Source organism: Eschscholzia californica, unplaced genomic scaffold, assembly GCF_041429995.1.
Source record: "Eschscholzia californica isolate CP2 unplaced genomic scaffold, dmEscCali1.0.p SCAF_3, whole genome shotgun sequence".
NCBI lineage: Eukaryota > Viridiplantae > Streptophyta > Magnoliopsida > Ranunculales > Papaveraceae > Eschscholzia > Eschscholzia californica.
In genome coordinates this window covers 54,846,707-54,864,615 of record NW_028238420.1, presented here as the reverse complement: position 1 = coordinate 54,864,615, position 17,909 = coordinate 54,846,707, and the positions used below count along the sequence as shown (strand labels likewise).

At 36.4% G+C, this 17,909-nt stretch overlaps 1 protein-coding gene across 1 annotated transcript; it reads right to left on the bottom strand.

Moving 5' to 3' along the window:
• Positions 1-327: 327 nt before the first annotated feature.
• Positions 328-13,889, bottom strand: LOC147551990 (uncharacterized). Its single transcript, XM_086668865.1, has 24 exons — positions 13,623-13,889; positions 12,702-13,325; positions 12,488-12,612; positions 12,289-12,383; positions 11,930-12,175; positions 10,754-10,835; positions 9,824-9,875; positions 7,788-7,927; positions 7,088-7,158; positions 6,718-6,912; positions 5,760-5,798; positions 4,623-4,730; positions 4,397-4,486; positions 4,237-4,312; positions 3,816-3,912; positions 3,660-3,729; positions 3,407-3,583; positions 3,164-3,286; positions 2,524-2,607; positions 1,923-2,107; positions 1,610-1,748; positions 1,472-1,531; positions 874-945; positions 328-693 (listed from the first exon to the last, which is right to left on the bottom strand). Exons 2-24 carry the CDS (start codon positions 13,232-13,234, stop codon positions 577-579), a joined length of 2,976 nt encoding a protein of 991 aa, XP_086524991.1. The 5' UTR covers positions 13,235-13,325; positions 13,623-13,889; the 3' UTR covers positions 328-576.
• Positions 13,890-17,909: the final 4,020 nt, after the last annotated feature.

Here is a 17,909-nt window from a genome sequence, read left to right as displayed (position 1 = left end):
ATCGTTGTACCACCAACCACCACTATACACCACCACACCTCAACCCTCCACCACAGCCGTACCTCCACCCCACACCACTGTATTTAAACCACCACCATTGTATCTCAGCCACCACCACCACACCTCCAACACCGCCGTACCTCCACCACCACCATCTCGTACCTCCATCACCACCATATCCGCATCTTCCACCACAACCATCATACACATCCACCACAACCATCATTCAACCGCCGCTTCTATCACCACCAACTCTTCCAAAAGAGTAATCATGAAAATCATAAACAAATAATTGAAATCAAGTATCTTTATGAGAAAAAGAAAATAAAAAAAGAAAATTATATTACTAAACTAACTTTTTGACTTATAATTAACACTTTTGCCAAACATATCATTATTTTTTATTTTTTGAAGCAAAAGAACTACTACAAACAAACAGACACCTAAATACTACAGTTGCTTCTATTTCCTACAACTTCCAAGTAATGGAACTTGAAATGAATAAATGGAACATCACCTCATAATCTATTTCACTCGTTTCTTTCATTATCATTGATGAGTGAATAATTTATCGGATCAGTCCAAGTCAATTCCAAAAGGTGATTTTCTCCTGCTTCCACCTTCGCCATATTGTTCATTCCATTTTCTCAGCTCATTCATGCTCGTAGCGTCGTACGCAACTGAAGCTCCCACCTTAACAAATATAAGAACAATTTGGAGGAGTTACTACTTTTTTTGTTGGAACACTCTCGAGCAGGACCCAGTGACAAATTTTATACTCATTCTAGAATGCATGCATACTCTGCTGTGGAACAGTCATGAACAAAAGAAGAGAGGTCTATTACATAATGGAGCTTAAATCTATCTCTATACCTTAGCTTTTGCCTGCATGAAGTCTTCCAGCTTCAATGGCCTTAATATAGGAACAGCACTATTTGTCCCAACCTGGAGAAGAGAGAAGAGCTGGTATTACTTACTCCTCTAGTGAAGATTATATACATACACATGAACCCTTGGAAGGCTTTCGACCCTTAGCTCAGAGCCTGAACCCCGAAATCGTGTCAAGAGCCAGATTGTAGGGGCCCTAGATGTACAAAATAAAGATATAAAAGATGGGTCAATTTCAATTTGGCCACTTAAAGATGACTAACTCACCAAGAGGGCCCCTAAAGATGATCAGCTTCTAATATGCTTGCCTTTTTACGTGCACTAACAACGGAGTTATCAGTTGTTGGCATAATTAATTGTTGTTAGTTTGTGCCCAACAACTTTTAAACTAATTAACAATCACATTATATTGCTTCTTTTATAGGTAAGCTCGCTGAAAATACATAAATCACACTCCACAGATATTTTCTGGTACCTGCCCATGGTTCACTTGATATAACTCGTATCTAGGAAAAGTTCAACTCGACACTTCAAACTGTAGTAAAAAACATAAATAAAAAGTTCCTAAGTACAACAGCTATACCTTCTTTTCTTCCTCCAGAAGCTCTTGGACAGGCATATATGCAGCAGCGATGCAGAGGTTCTGTACAGAATAGAGTATGAGATTAGGTAGCACAGGCATAGACTATTAGACACTATCACACTAATGTTGGTATATTACCTTCAAATCACTTCCAGAATATCCTTCAGTAGCATTGGCAAGTTCATCATATTTGAAGCAAGATTCTAGTTTTTCTTGAGCAAGAAATATTCGTAGAATCTTCATTCGGTTTTCCGCATCAGGGAGATCGACATATATTCTACATAACCAATTTATTTATTTAGCTTTTGGATATAGTAAGAATTTATAAGCATTAGTGTCTGTATGTGTGTGTATATGTATGTGTGTATATGTATCTATCTATATATATATATATATATTTGTGTGTGTGTGTGTGTGTGCATATGTATATTTAAATATTTCATCAGCCTACCTTCTCGGCAAACGGCGGATGACAGCATCATCGAGGTCAAATGGCCTATTCGTGGCTCCAAGGATGAGGATTCTTTGGCTGTCTTTTGACCTCAGTCCATCCCAAGCTGCCATAAATTCATTGCGCATTCTTCTGGTGGCTTCGTGCTCAAAGGCACCACCACGAGCACCAAGCAAACTATCAACCTGAAAGGACGAAATTAAGAGAACTATAATTATACTTAGCAAAGTAACGGAAACATATCATTGCTGCAAATAATCGACATTTTTAATGCGCAAAAAGTATCCTAATGCTTACAAAGTACTAGATATATTTGCACAAACAATCACTGAGTTCGATAAAATCAATTATTTTTCACAGCAAAGACTGTTTTTTATCTAACTGAACTACTGAAGTATAAATATTGAACCATCAGACTTCCTAAATTTTATAGTTGATCCACTTTAAAATCGATCCTCTATCTAATTCCTGGATTCAAATTATGGCATTATACAAATCACAAACATGAAAACAACATTCGGATTTAGAACTTCGGGAAGATTGATATTTTTCACCAGATCATTCAAGAATCGGATGCATAAATGCATTAGCATATACAGACCTCGTCAACAAATATAATAACAGGCGCTAGCTTGCTTGCAAAAGAGAAAAGAGCCTTCGTAAGCTTCTCAGCATCTCCAAACCACTGTTTCACCATATGAATAAGAGTCAGTGCATTTAGAAATTGAAAACCCTAATACAAAAGAGAGATGCCCAAGCACATTTTGAGTGGCAGAAGCAGTCCAATAGCAGCTTGCTTTATTTGTTTTGTTTACTTCTAACTACTTTGTTGCTTAATTTAAGGGATAATTGTTAGAAGATGACCTAGTTCAAATAGTCCTCAACATCAGTGAGATTAGAATTAAGAAACCTAATGAGTAATGAGAGAATGATTGGTCCCCACGTCTATCAATGAAGGTTACAGCTCTAGATGACGCCCAAGTCTCAAGTTACTTGGATGGTTCATTTCAAGATAAGAATGAAGTGTATCAATTTAGTCAGTACCTAACAGAAACTATAGGTGTAGAGATTACTAGCTTCCACCGCGCCTTCCTTTCCTATCAGAAATTTTCGGTGTTGGACTCTTCACAAGTATTTATTTCCAATATCTTAATACAGGAAACACTATAGTCCATAACGTTGGAGGTTTTGGACTTTGCAAATTAGAATCAGTACAAGACAACACCTAAAGTCTGTTATACCTTCGATGTAAGGGTTGAACCCGTAATGCTGATAAAATTTGCTCCTGCTTCTGTTGCAAGGGCTTTAGCAAGAAGAGTTTTTCCAGTTCCAGGAGGGCCAAAAAGTAGTATTCCTTTGCAAGGCTGATTCAGTTTGGAAAATAGCAATTTAGATAATACTAGTTAACAGATAGGACTGGTAAAGAAATAAAGTTGCAACTAACTATCAGGAAGCTAAATAGAGAAGTAAAGAAGAAACTTAACCCTCAACAGATTTCCATGAGAGAACAGCTCCGGCCTCCTCATTGGGAGAGTGACAAGTTCATTTAATGTCTTTTTCACCTCTTCAAGTGCACCGATATCATCAAAGTGAACTCCAATTTCATCAGGTGTAACCACAGATGATACAAAGTTATTCTCATACTCATCCTTAGCCAAACTCTACATTGAATGACACATCTTAGAGATGGAAATGGACCAAGGCATTTTGAGAGCAGGCCAAGAGAAAGAACTATACCTTTAGGTTTTGTGAGGGTTTCTTGTTTACCATCTCCTGTTCCTTTAACCTCAAAATTGCAATTTCCATGCTTCATGTGGAAAATGACAAAGGTCAAATTCAGCTACCCCGACAACAGAAGGATGACCAATGTAAGAAAGTGAACGAAGCTTTTACCTTTCACGAGGCACATTTAGCCTTTCACAGGTGATACAAGGAAGGAGGCAGGTTGACAAATAATGGTTTTTGGCCCAACCAACGACTTTCTCAGCTTCTGTAAGCAAGACCAAAGGTAAAACACATATATTTTATGATGTTTCTCATTTTTTCGAATAATGTATTAATTTGCAGTTTCAAAGAAAACATTCAAGGACAACAGTGGACACTACAGTGGAGGCAGTTTCGAATAATGTATTATATCTGGAGTAAGGGTATCACCGTCAAAATGGGCCAAACTAAAGACGTATGTAGAATTCAGGTTTAGTTGCACAGGCACAGGGATGAGGAGATTTTACATGCAAAAGCTCCATACACGACAACTCATTCAAGTTCTCAAAAAAGAAAAAGCATTGGAATTACAATCACTTGGATTGCTTACTCTGCTTCGTCAGGATCACGCCATCAGATTTTACATGCAAAAGCTCCATACACGACAACTCATGCTCGTCCAGCACCTGCACTTTCACAGTATTAAAAAATACATCTTAGAGCTGTGAAATGAAATTGTTAACGTTCAAAACAGAGGCTAAACTTCGTACCTTGTATAATTCATTTAAGTTACTCCTAGATATTACAATTTTTCTGTCTTCATCAACCTGTTTATTGAATGTCCTAAGCAGCTCGTCTTCCTGCAAGCAACAGCGAATATCATATAAAGTAATAAATGATAATTACGAGAGAAATGCCTCAAAATCACAATAATCCAGAGCCAATAATAGTTTTTTTTCCATAAATGCATGATGTAATCTGGAACCCAGACTTCACCTTTGGAGGGTGAATGCAGAAAACATTTGTGAACAGCTTATATAAATCATCATCTTGTGATTTCTTTGTTGACTTCAGTCCCTCAGTCAGTCGCTTCAAAGATAAAGGCTGTAAAATCCAGTATGAGCTTATCAAATGAGCATACCAATAACGAACAAGATGAGTAGACGATATAAAAAAGAATCAAATACAATGAATCTAAATATTGCTAATGAGTACGGGTACATGAGCTACCCTTGCCCAATACGAAAAATTCATCCTTCTTCCCCATGACACATTAGCATAAGCTTCACAAAATACACACATGCCCACACAAAACCAGTAAAAGATCTGCTGGAGACATTAAGCTCTAGGAGACTAGAAATGCTCCTGTATATCATATTCAATACCCAAACTGAAGGCATCCAAACTTGGGATCATGCCGATCTACTTGAGTACCTCGCTGATCGGATCTGAACCATGGGTACCCCGCGCAGATCCCGTGCCGAACCCCGGGTCAGTTGTTATATATGAATGTTTGAATTGATTAAGTTTAGTCTGACTAGTTGAGTTTGTGGCAAGTGGCATATGTGTAAAAAGGATCACATAAGAACATTATGTAGTGTGTGTGTGTGTGTGTGTGTGTGTGTGTGCGTGCGCGCGCGCAGAGCGAGCGAGCATTTGTGTCGATACACATGGTCATGTGTATGTTTAGGATCTAGTGAGAACTCGGCTGAGATCACAGGGATCAGCCTTCATTCAATCGCGAGCTGATCCCGCCCCAACTACTTGTGATAAATCAATTACCCACTCACATTAATTACAGCTGCACATTGAGAAAGTTTGAATTGATAGAGTTTAATCTGAATAGTAGGGCTTGTGGCATATGTGTAAATAGCATCGTCTAAGCACATTATGTAGTGTGTGCGTGTGAGTGTATCCGTGTATATAGGATTTAGTAAGAATTCGGCCAAGATCGTGCGGATCGGGGATCAGGCAGACTGTTCCAGCCCCAACTAATGCGGATAAATCAATCACCGTCAACATAAATGAGAGCTGGACAGAGAACAAGTCTCAACTTTCAATAATAACAGCTTTTTGATCAAATAAAAAGTAAATGACAAATACAAACAAGATGTAATTAATAAGGATCATTACCAGCTTACCAAGACGACCAAAATTAGGAAGTATCATTGTCTGCCCCACATCACAAAAAAAAAAAAAACTGTTATTGGCCATGGTGAAGAAGTAAAACAAATTGCAAACAATTATGATGTGCATCAAATACAAAATTTCATGCACCGCTATGTTGTCAAAGGCGCGCCTAGGCGCTCAAAGTGTTCTCAAGGGTGTCTCCTCCTTTGGAGGCAAAATCCCCTTCTTTCCACTATTGGTGACTGGGAGCGCCTAGGCGAATGCCTTTTGATGTCTAGGAGAAGCGAGAGGCGACACTAAAGCGATGAGGGTATAAGAAAACTGAAACAATTTTGGGTCCAACTTTCCAAACCAATCAAAACAGTAGAGAAAGAGACAGAGAGAGAGAGAGAGAGAGAGAGAGAGAGAGAGAGAGAGAGAGAGAGAGAGAGAGAGAGAGAGAAGATGAACAGAAGAACACTTCTCCAAATTAATGTTTCATCTTCTTCTTACATCATCAAACTTCAATGCAAATCTTCTTCTCTCCACTTTTCTTACTCTCTTTCTCTCGTGTTTTTGCATCTTCTTCAATCAGTTTTCAGTTTGGTTTTCCCATCAAGTCGGTTTTTTCTTACTCTTGTTCCATCAAGTCCGTTTTTTTCTTCTTCTTCACTTTTTTTTATCAAGTCCGCTTTTCTTACTCTTCTTCCATCAAGTCTGTTTTTTCTTCTTCACTTTTTTTCCTCTTCTACTTACTAGTACTGGTGAAATTAGGATAGTTGAGTTAACCAATACTATTACAGTTCGAGGAAGTGAAAGAAAAGGCTGATGCTGCCTCTTTTTGAGGCGCTCACCTAGGCGCGCCTTGCCCCGCCTCGCGCTTAATGCAACATAGATGCACAGAACATATTGTTAGTCCTTTGCCTATAGTCAGCAAGGGGATATGACTACGCATTATTCAGTGAAAAGGATTAGAGCTTACAAATTTCTCCTTCTCCTTTGACCCTGTCTCAACTTTATTTTGCCCACAAATCAAAACGACAGGTCCTGACAGCCGCTCAAACATTTCCTCGACCTTATTAACGAAATCTTTGCGATTTGACTTGGGAACTGCCCTAGCCAACCACTGAGAAGAGTCTGGAAAGTAGATAATAAGTGGTTCCAGGGACTGTGAAACCTGCATACAGAAGAGAAGATAAACAAAGTCATTTGCTAATAAGGAATCTGCTGAAAACCTCAGAAGATAATATATTGGGTCTGACCTAACATTAATAACCTATATCATTTTGGTAGTGAGTTATGAGTAGGCTGGCTCATATAGTTAAACTAATAATTTCAGCTAGGCATCTCACCTCAAACAACGCCTCCACAGCGATGTACCAATCTTCTGCCTGAGTATCAGGATCATGTTCAATTTCCTGGGCTGGAAATAAACATAAGATCATCAGCTCGATAAAAATTTGCAATATCATGTTTAGAAAGGAAAACGAACTTAGTTCTAGTAGAGATCAATGGGTCTTTCTAACAAGTAATGGCGTAAGAAACGCCATGGCCCATTTGAGTTGAAAAAAATTGACAAACGGATGCTATAGAACCAAACCATCATAATAGAATATAAAACTTGCAAAGCAAGTTACACGGCAATTTGGAAGGAAACAGCACCACCGAGAATGAATGTCTAGGATGAAGGTTCTACAAAGATGTGAAGTACAGAGGGTTCCTTGGAGGTCATGAGAAAGGGAGAAAAATCATTGACATAACACATGGCTTAGCTATAACCCACAACCATGGGTATGAACCTGGAAACGGGAAATGGTGATAAGGTGTGATACTCTAAAATTTCAACCGTCGAAAATTAAGTATAGAAGTTGAAACATCTTATAATGTATAGAATTAAGAACATAGGGAAGTTACTTCGACATTTAAATTTCTACAAGCAATCAAAAACAATGATCAGACAACATTTTGACATTTAGTTACATAGTGAAACATATTGATTAGCATCAGAAATCATTATCTCTACCAAAATCGACTAGAAATTCAGATACATACTGTCAATCCAATAAATTGAATGTTTTGCAGCCTTTTCTGCTACTTTCTCGTCTGTTTCTACTTTTTCATCATCCAGAACGACAGCTACTCGATTTCCATTCACCTGGTACACCTCTCCACGCTGACCCGTTGGCAAGTTCCTGAAGACGTCAAAAGTATCCTATTAAAAATGAATAACATGTTCTGAGAATCTAACGACCAAGTATACAAATATACAATGACCTAAAAGGCATACAAACGTACCCGATACCAACCATTAGACGACAAGACATCAAATACTATACAAATAACCAAATAAAAGCGAAATATTAACAACGATATGGTTCACAGTAGACACTAACAATAAAATCTAACTGACATCCAAAAACGCATCTAAACTAAGGCAAACATGACTAGCATATAAATGAACTGATCGTCTGGTAGTTCAGTTGTTATTTTTGAAGCCCAGGATGTTGTTAATGCCATACAATACTTAAACCATGGAGATTAGACCAAATTTCTCATAAATCGAAGCGAAATTTTAGAGGATATTGTTTGTCAACCCATTAAAATTTATGTTTTAGTTTTCGGAGGATTGGGCTAAAATCCATCTCGAGCCTGAGAATGGGCGTATGATCCACCGGACCTCCCGCGGAATAAAATAAGCCGGAGGTCCCAAATGGGAAAATGACGTTTCTGCCCTTCCGACTTTTATTGTTGACGCGTGAGTCCCCTTGCTTTCTATGAAATTTTTCTCTAAAACCCTAACACTCTACCTCTTTCTCTCGCCAAACCCATTCGTTCGTCTTCTTTCTTACAACTGCTGCCTTCTCCTTCTTCTAGAGCAAATGATACTTGTTTCCAAGTCTTCCTCACACTGGTTTTTCATTTGATACATATATACGAATTTATTTTAAGTTCATAACGTATTATCAACAGCTATGTTGTACTATGCTGATTCATAACGTACTATGAATGAGAAACAATTTCATTTTTGAAAAAAAAATTGGTTTAGGAGGAAAAATGGTTTTATATTCGAAATTATAGAACAAAATAGGGTTTTGTCATATTGTATTACAAAAGTTCATAACACATTATGAGTACTCACAAGAGAAGGTTTTAAAATATGATAGTTCATAATGCATTGTTATAGTTCATAATGTGTTCTGGTAAATACGGGATCTCTAGATAGAGAACAAACTCCAAAACGAATCTGAAATCGTTCGTCACGGTAAAAACAAATTCATCAAATCAAAATGAATCACAAAGATTGATGATCTGCTTTTAAACTCATCCCAGATTGGCCAGAGAAGATGAAAATTATGAAGCTTGAAGATCAAACATGGAAGATGATTGAGGATTGTGAGAAAGCCTGTTCCCTTTGCGGTTCTTTTACATCCAAATCAGGAAACCAGTGGTGCATCCCTAGGTCGATTGATCAAGCAATAAAAACACAACGGCAATTCCTCAGATTAAGTAAGCCCAGAAAAGAGCTACGGACCATGATTCCTCTAGCAATTATGTGGGCGATAGGGAAGGACATAAACGATAATTTTTTTAAAGAATCTAACTCAAACAGTACTCTTGCAGTGGAGGATATCCTGGCCTTGTTGTTCCAATGGAGTAGGAAAAGTGTTTGGGCAAAGGATAAAACCTTTACGACTTTTTTCTAATTGGGAGGCTCTGATGATGTATCATTTAGATTAGAGCTAAGATGGGGTATTTGTAGTTGTATATTGACTCTTTGTACATCCTTTTCCCCGATACTATTATTAATTCACAGTTTCAAAAGAAAGGAGCAAATGAATATACCCACACCACCCATCAGAAAGAAGAAGATAACATGCTCAGTTGCTCACCTAATATACAAGTTGGTTATGGAGCGAAAGTGCGGAACATTTTTTTCTAAAGTAACATGTTTGTGTTTCTAGTTTCTACATACGAGGAAAAATTAGATATGCAAGCATCACCAGAGTTCCATCTTTGAACTATTTTTTCTTGAAAAATTTAATTGGAAGTGCATATCTAGATTCGATGAAGACAAAGAGTAGAGCGACCTGTTATCAGCTTCAATACATATGGACGGTCCAACGTATTTCACCCTGTCACCTACAGATAACAAAAGAATAAACAATTTCCACGGGGACAAAAAGAAGCTACAAAAAAAAATTTAGGGCCTTAAGGTATACAAGAACGACATAATCTAAATAACAGGTACAGGGTTAGATCTAACAATATCACATTGTGAATAGTGCGATTTTAACATCACTGGAGTCAACAAATATAACAAAGTCGGCTAAATTTTGGACTCATAATATAACTATAAAACTGGTACGGACTTTAGATCATAATGCAACAACATCTTTCCAGTGTCTTACCAGATGTTCCCTACTTACAGGTAAGTCTCAATCAAATTTACCTCGAATGCAGATCATTGCTGTACATGGTATGCACACCGGTGCACAATAGTGATACATCTTCAGTGGGCTATTTTCAGTTGCTATACATTTTGGACTATTCTTCTAGACTATATATACGTTTATGATGCACATATAATAGATACACCAACTATTAGCATTCTATCTCATAAAACTTAAATTCATAACTAGTTAACTAAAGAATCATGTAGTTAACTACTCAACTAGTTGAACTTATAGATTTTACAAAGAAATTTCGCTAAATAAAGTTTCGGTAAGCCAAACTTCGTCATCGGACCGTGAATCCCCCCAAAAACAATATGCAAGGGGGAGTGTCCAGTGACTTTAGTCTCGGTTAAATAAAAGAAAAGAAAAGTGGTTTTTAAGTCGTACACTAATAATGACTAGTGTGCAAATTCCCTTATTAGATTATATTAAACATCTTCGCCTAAAGCTAAACCATATCCTTTCTTGTTTGATTTTGCAAAGCAAGAAACTACCTTACCAAGCTTTGAACTCAACATATTTAAATTTTGAAAAGAAGGAAGTTTAACAAACAGATGAGATTACCTTTTCTAAGCCGTCGTTTAGCATGTTCTGGTGAAATTTCAGACGCAGTCTCTGATAGACTTAGAGATTCTCCCGAGACTCTCTGAGACATATTAGTTATTAGTTTAACACAACTACCTAGCATATAAGTAGCACATTATTGATTTTAATAGAAAAACTTAGTATGTGAAACAAAAAAAAAAAAATTGAACATTGATAGGAGACTATACCACTATACCAGAACCCCACACAACATGTTAATATATTACTCAGAAGCTCACAATTCCAATACTGAAAGTTTATCTTGCTATTATTCTCTGATCATTACAGCATGCAAAATTCTCTTCTATTACAGACACCATTGCTTTCTTCTTTTCAAGTAATGCCTCAAATTCGCATTGTCTCAGGTGTATTTCCCAATTGTACATATTATTCCATCTAATTCTTAGCCCCACTCTAATCAAGATTATTTGGAAGAAGACCGTCCCTCCAAGAGTAGGATCCTTCTATGGGCTATGTTGATACACAAGATACCAACAGTGGATTTACTCAAACGCAGAGGCTTTAACTTGGTGAACAGATGCATCATATGCAGAGTGGAGGAAGAAACAATAGACCATCTATTCTTACATTGCCCAATTGCTGAAAACTTATGGGATTACTTCGGTTCATTTTTGAAAGTGCAATGGTGTAGATCTAGGAGCATAGGGATGATGTTGGAGCAGTGGGAGGGATTAAAAAAGAAGCATAACAGAAGAGAAGTGTGGAAGCTGGTACCTGCAGCTATACTATTGAACCTTTGGAAGAACAGTAACAATAAAATCTTCAAGGATATGAACCTATCAGCCAACTTAGATATAGAAGATGTGAAAGGAACTATTTTCCTTTGGGCAAAGAGCTTAGAAGTCTTTAAATTTGTATCTTTTACAGATGTAGTGGTTAACTGGGAGGCTTGGATATCGTAACATATACCCTGACCATTAACCCTAATTTGTTGCAAATATTGTTTCCTTTCAATATATTAGTTCAAAGTTTCAAATATATATATATTATTCCATCTACTTGCTTTTAGACACTCCAATATACACATATAATTAGGCTGTGTAAAGATCATTAGTACAAGTGCTCATTTTTTGTGGATATGAGAGCCTAGCACACTATAAGACATATAGAAATAACTTCATAATTTTAATTTACCTTCTCGTAGTCTTCAAGAGTGTAAGGAGAAAACTTCGCAAACTTCTTCAAGGCATCAGCAACAGATGTCTGCCCATCAACTTCATCATCATCACTCTCTTCAGATTTCACCTCACTGCTGCTTGCAGAATCTTCTTCTTCATTAGTGACATCATTCTCCTCAGCGTCGGAATCTGAAGTGCACTCTTCCCCAGGATCTTCGTTTTCATCACCCTCACTTTCCGATGGACATTCTTCACTAAAATCCTACACGGAGTACAATATGGTAAATTAGTTTATTCTACTAACAAAGAAGACAAGCCAATAAAAACTATTTGCCATCATAAAAGGAAAATAAGACAAGCCACCCATAAACTTACGCAAGGAGCAAGAACACTACTATCAAGCACCAGTAAGGGAACTTGTAATTCTCGCGCAAGTGCTCTAACTAATCTTTCTCGGTAAAGCTCGGTTCCTGTCAACACTCAACAGTAATTAGGATATAAATTATTAATGACCAAATGCAACCGATACGAATACTAACAGAACGTCTGAAGAGTTCCGCCGTCAATAAACAACCTGGGACGCTTTGAAGCCGTATTCTGCCACTTGACGAGGTTAAGCGAGCACCATAAGATGAAGTAAACCTCTTATGTTTCAAATGGGAAGCAGTACATTCCACCAATAGGCTTTTTGTGTGTTCACTACAACATAAGAAAATACAATTGAAATGATCTACCATTAGACAAATTATAGACAATAACATGAGAAGCTAGAAGGTGAAGTATGTTACTTAATGTAGTAAGGAAAATTTTCCCACGAAACTGTACTTTTCTCCCACGGAACCACCCTTCTCAAATACTCATTTTTGAATCTCTCTCGTTTGGATAGAAAAGGCGACTCCTTGTTTTTTATCTCAATAGTTAACTTCTCATTATCCATCCATTCTTTCTGATCTTGTTCGCCAAGCCGAGCATGTGCATCACAATGCTTCTCATCAGTCCTAACCTTCTTTCCTGTCTTTCCCTTATCAACGTTAGCTGTGTCTTTTGCATCTTTACCGCCACCCTCAGAGCTAAGAAACCTTATTCCGCTTCTCGACCAACATGTGCCAATATCATACCTCCCGTAAATCCCCGTTTTACTAACACGGATAGCATTACCCTGCAACAACTGTAGATTAAACAGAAATTCCCTAACCGGCGTAGCTTGTGAATGCTGATATCTGGATAAAGTTCTTGCACGGTCAGACCTAATCAAATACTTGTTTAGTTGCAAAAGGATCTTTCCCTTCTCACTTCCTAACTTAAATCTTCTGGCATACATCGCAAATTGTGCAACCTTTCTTCTTGAAAACTAGAATTCTAGGGTAATGGGTTGTGTCTATCCATTAACTGCTCCACTGAAACTTCAATGCCTGAAAAATGAAAACATAGTGAAAGAGAACAGATAACTTAAAATTAAGAAACAACCCACCAATTTGTAGCTTCTCTTTTCTCGAAACCTTAAGTTGGTAACTGGAAAACCCTAAAACTGGTGAAGATGTATGTAATTCACCTCAACTACAGCTTATACCACTAAAATGAGAAATTCAGATAAGAAGTACTGAAGAACGATAACAGTGCAGACTAGTGGAAACCCTAAAACTAACCAAAGAAAACTGTAAGAGAAAAGTAGAGAGAGAGAGAGGTAAGTTGGAGTAAGAGAATTTCACCTGTTTTCCTATATCGATCGAAACTTCTAGCAAAATGGAAAAGTTCGGACTCCTAGCGTACCACAAAGCAAAACAGTTTGCTCTCTATCTTGAGTTGAAGAGATGCAGACACAATGTCTAGTAGAGTGTGTGGGCATGTGAGGGTTACAGAAGAAGTACGCTTAACGGCTCAAGTCATATTGTCATAGTACCACTCTCCCTTTGGAAAAGGTGGCCAATATGTGGCAACCGTTTTTCTTATATGGACAACTATCTTACGTAGACAACTAAAATAATTAATTTTTTTAATATCGACACCACTTTCTAAGAGGACAACTCTCTATTATTTTCACTTAGGTCTTTTTAGAATTAGATGTGTTATTTTAACACCTCTCTCTGTTCTCCATAAAGCCTAAGTAAGTTTGGTCTTCTTCTACTACTTCATCTTCATCATCAACCCAAAATTCTAGAGAGAGAATATTTTTGGAGAAGATAATGACATCAAACAAAGGGAAGGGAATTGTTGAAGGATATTCCTAACCAGAAAGATCAGATCTAAAAACCCTAAAACCCATTAAACTTTTAAGACCTAGAAATCAAAATTTTCAAAACCCTAGATTTTTTTTTACAAACAAGTAGAGTTGCTCGTGCTTCATGGAAAATCGACAAAACGCGAGAGATCTTAACTTCTGACTTTTTGTAAAAAAAAAAATTCTGACTTAGCCAATTTCGTAGATTACTTACGAAAAATTGGCAACACAGAAGGAAACTTGCCACGAAAATCTAGCATATTTTTGTGGATTCCCACGAAATTCTGGGAATTTCTTCTTCAATTTGAACTTTTGCCTTGAAATTGTTTTGTATTCTTTCAAACTACCAAAACGAAAATACAAAATAAAATTAAAAAAGTTATAGTTTTACCTCATCAATGTAGGGTTTGATTAGGACCCATCTAAGGTTTGATAAAAAAAACAAAGGGAAGTAGTAGAAACTAGGGGTGTACTCGAGTCGAGCCGAGCCGAGCCGAGCCGAGTAGTAAGATGTTCAAGCTTGATTCGTGTTAATGACTGTCGAGCTCGAGCTCGAACTCGAGCTCGAGCTCGAACTCGAGCTCGTTCGAGTAATTGTCCACTTGTTCAAGCTCGGTTCGTATTAGTTTGAAAGAGCTCGAACTCGAGCTCGCATTGTTTTAAGCTCGTTTATCAAAATACTTCAAATTAAAACTTTCTAAATCATCAAAATACTTCAATAATCATTTGTCACAATAATGATTAATGATTCATATTCCGATAATTTTTTAATGGTTGATATTTCATGTACAAGTTTCAATACTAATACGTAATTATGTACTATACTATTATAAGAGTATGTTAAACGAGCTGTTCACGAGTAGCTCGTGATACACTAAAGAATGTTCAAGCTCGGCTCGTTTATGTAAACGAGCTTGATTTTAAGCTCGTGTTAACCTCGGGCTCGTTAATATTCGAGTCGAGCACGAGCAATAGTCGAGCCGAGCTCGAGCAGCTCGTTAAGAGCTCGGCTCGTGTACACCCCTAGTAGAAACTATAGTTCACCAAAAAACAAAGAGAAGTGGTAGAAACTATAGTTTACTAAAAAACAAGGGAAGTGGAGATTGATGAGTTTTATCTTCTTCATTCATCTAGGGTTTGATAGAAAAAACAAAAGGAAATGGTAGAAACTATAGTTTACTTTTAGTAGTAGTAAAAGAATAAGACTAAGAAGAAGGAAGAAGAATAAGATGATGATGATGATGATGAAGAAGAAGATGATGATGATGATGATGATGATGATGATGAAGATGATGATGAAGAAGACAACTTAGGTTTTCAATTTTGAACTACTATTTTGTTAATGGTCCACAAGTTAGTAACTGTTAGTATTTAAGTTATGGAGTTGTCCCCTTATTAAATCAAAGTCAACTAAGTTAAGCATAATTGACTCGCACGGGCCCGAAAATAATTGTCCATATAAAAAAAAAACAGTTGTCCACGTATTGGCTACCTTGGAAAAATAGAAATTTGGCCACAAGATTTGGACTTCGGTTAAAAATGACGGGTCAATTGTTTTAGCCTTCAGCTCCTTAAGTATTTTTTTTAATTTACAACACCTTTTGATAACTTTGCAGTGTCTTGCGATAACTTTGCGACGCCTTACGGCAATTTTACAGCTGTCTTATAATAGCTTTGGAGCGCCTTGCAATGTCTTGCAACTCTTTACAATACCTTGCAACACTTTTGTAAAAAATAATGGGTTTTTGACCAAACAAATTACATATATTATGATCTGTAACAAAAAAAAAAAAAACTACAAAATTTAGGTTTCTAACCATTTTTTTTTCAATTTGTATTTTTAACTAAAAAAAAGTTTAAAATATGTTGGAAAAATTGGTTGGAGCTCCAAAAAGTCGTAGGTTTATGAGATTTCTAACGTGTACAGAAAATTAGGCCAGGTCCAAAGCGCCAGTTTGTGTTATTTTCTCTCACATCTTTCCTTTCCAGTTGTACATTTACTTATTCTTTTTCTTCCTCTTTTGCCTTTGTACGGTTGTACCGTACATTGACAATCGAACCTTCTTTTTTTTTCTTATTTCTCTATATAGTTTCTTTATCATTTCACTCTTTAAAATTCTTAGGAATTTTATTTCTTTTCTCTCTAAATTTTGATCTACAAATCAATGAAGAAATATCAATAGGGTTTTAAGAAGAAATCTGAAGGATTCATCATCAAAATTACTTGAAGTATTTCTTGAACAAATTACATGAACAGATTTGATGCAAATTTAATGGTGAAAAAATATTCTAAAGAAATGTAATTGTGAAGAAATTTGGAAAAGTTAGATTCAGTGAAATCTTTGATTTTTCAAAATGAAATCTTTGATTTTTTTTTTGATTCATCGATCTTAAAATCCTAAAGATCTAGAGTTTCTTAAATATTAAATTAAATAATAACATATTTGGTATCTTTAAACAAGATCCTACATAAAAAATGCCTAGTACATAACAAAATTTTCTATAAATTTTCAGTTAAATAGTTTACTTTTTGGAAGGAATGTATAGGAAATTTTATTATGTATTGTACATGACAAAATGACCTATAAATTTTCAGTAAAAAAACTTACATTTTAGAAGGAATGTATAGAAAATTTTATTATGTACTGGACATTTTATTACGTACGACACATAACATCATGTCTTATAAATTTTCATTAAAATAATTTGAGAGAGACATTATTTCAATTTAGAGAAAGAAAGAAAAAATGACGTGTGAATATCCTAGTGGATGACATATTTGTAAATTTACCACAAAGTAAGAAAAACACGAGATTTTGTTTCATGACAAATCTGTAAATATCATGTAAAGTACATCCAGTTTTGTAACCTCCATTTTTTAACTGACAGGAAACCTGTGTGTGGACCTGCAACGATTTTTTTCTGACTCGGATTGGGCTCCCATTAATGGGCCTATTGTGGGGTGTTTGCCCAATCCCCCTTTGGCTTTTGTGTTATAAGCGGATTAGTCTATTAACACCCGAACCATTTTTTCGAAAATCTATAACCACTCGTTTTTTCTAGCAAACACTCGTTTATCTTTATAAATGACGCATTCAAACATCAAACAGTGGATTAAGAATGTTTATATACATCATTTAGAATATTTCCTTAGCTGAAAATCGGTTGGACAAAAGTCTTATTGATTATCTTCTATCTTTTGGGAAGAAAAGGATGTAAAAAATAAACACTTAAAATGTGGGTGGTTATAAAGTGTATTTGTCAATATTCACTAACTATAGTCAAACTAATAAGTCATCTACTTATAACACAAAAGCCATTTGCGTACTCTCAAAAAAAAAAAGTCATGTGCGTTTAGTGGCACTTTGAGAGTTAATTACTCTCCCCTTATCGAAGGACCTTCTAAAAGTCGTCGGAGTAGTGATGGGAATGGACAGGGCTTGGATACTCATTTATATTAACGTTGTGTGGGGACGTTTCAGATAACATTTCAAAAAGGGAGATTTTGACCCCCACTTTTATATCGATATTAGGACTACATCCTTATTTTTTTTTAATTTTTGATTTACACCCCCACGTAGACAGAAACAATTAAGTTCTAGTTAAATGTCATCGTGTGAATCACACATGTGAATCAGGACAAAAATACCTTTATGTATGATTTTGACAAAAGCCACTTGCGTACTCTCCAAAAAAAAAGTCATATGCGTTTAGTGGCACTTTGAGAGTTAATTACTCTCCCCTTATCGAAGGACCTTCTAAAAGTCGTCGGAGTAGT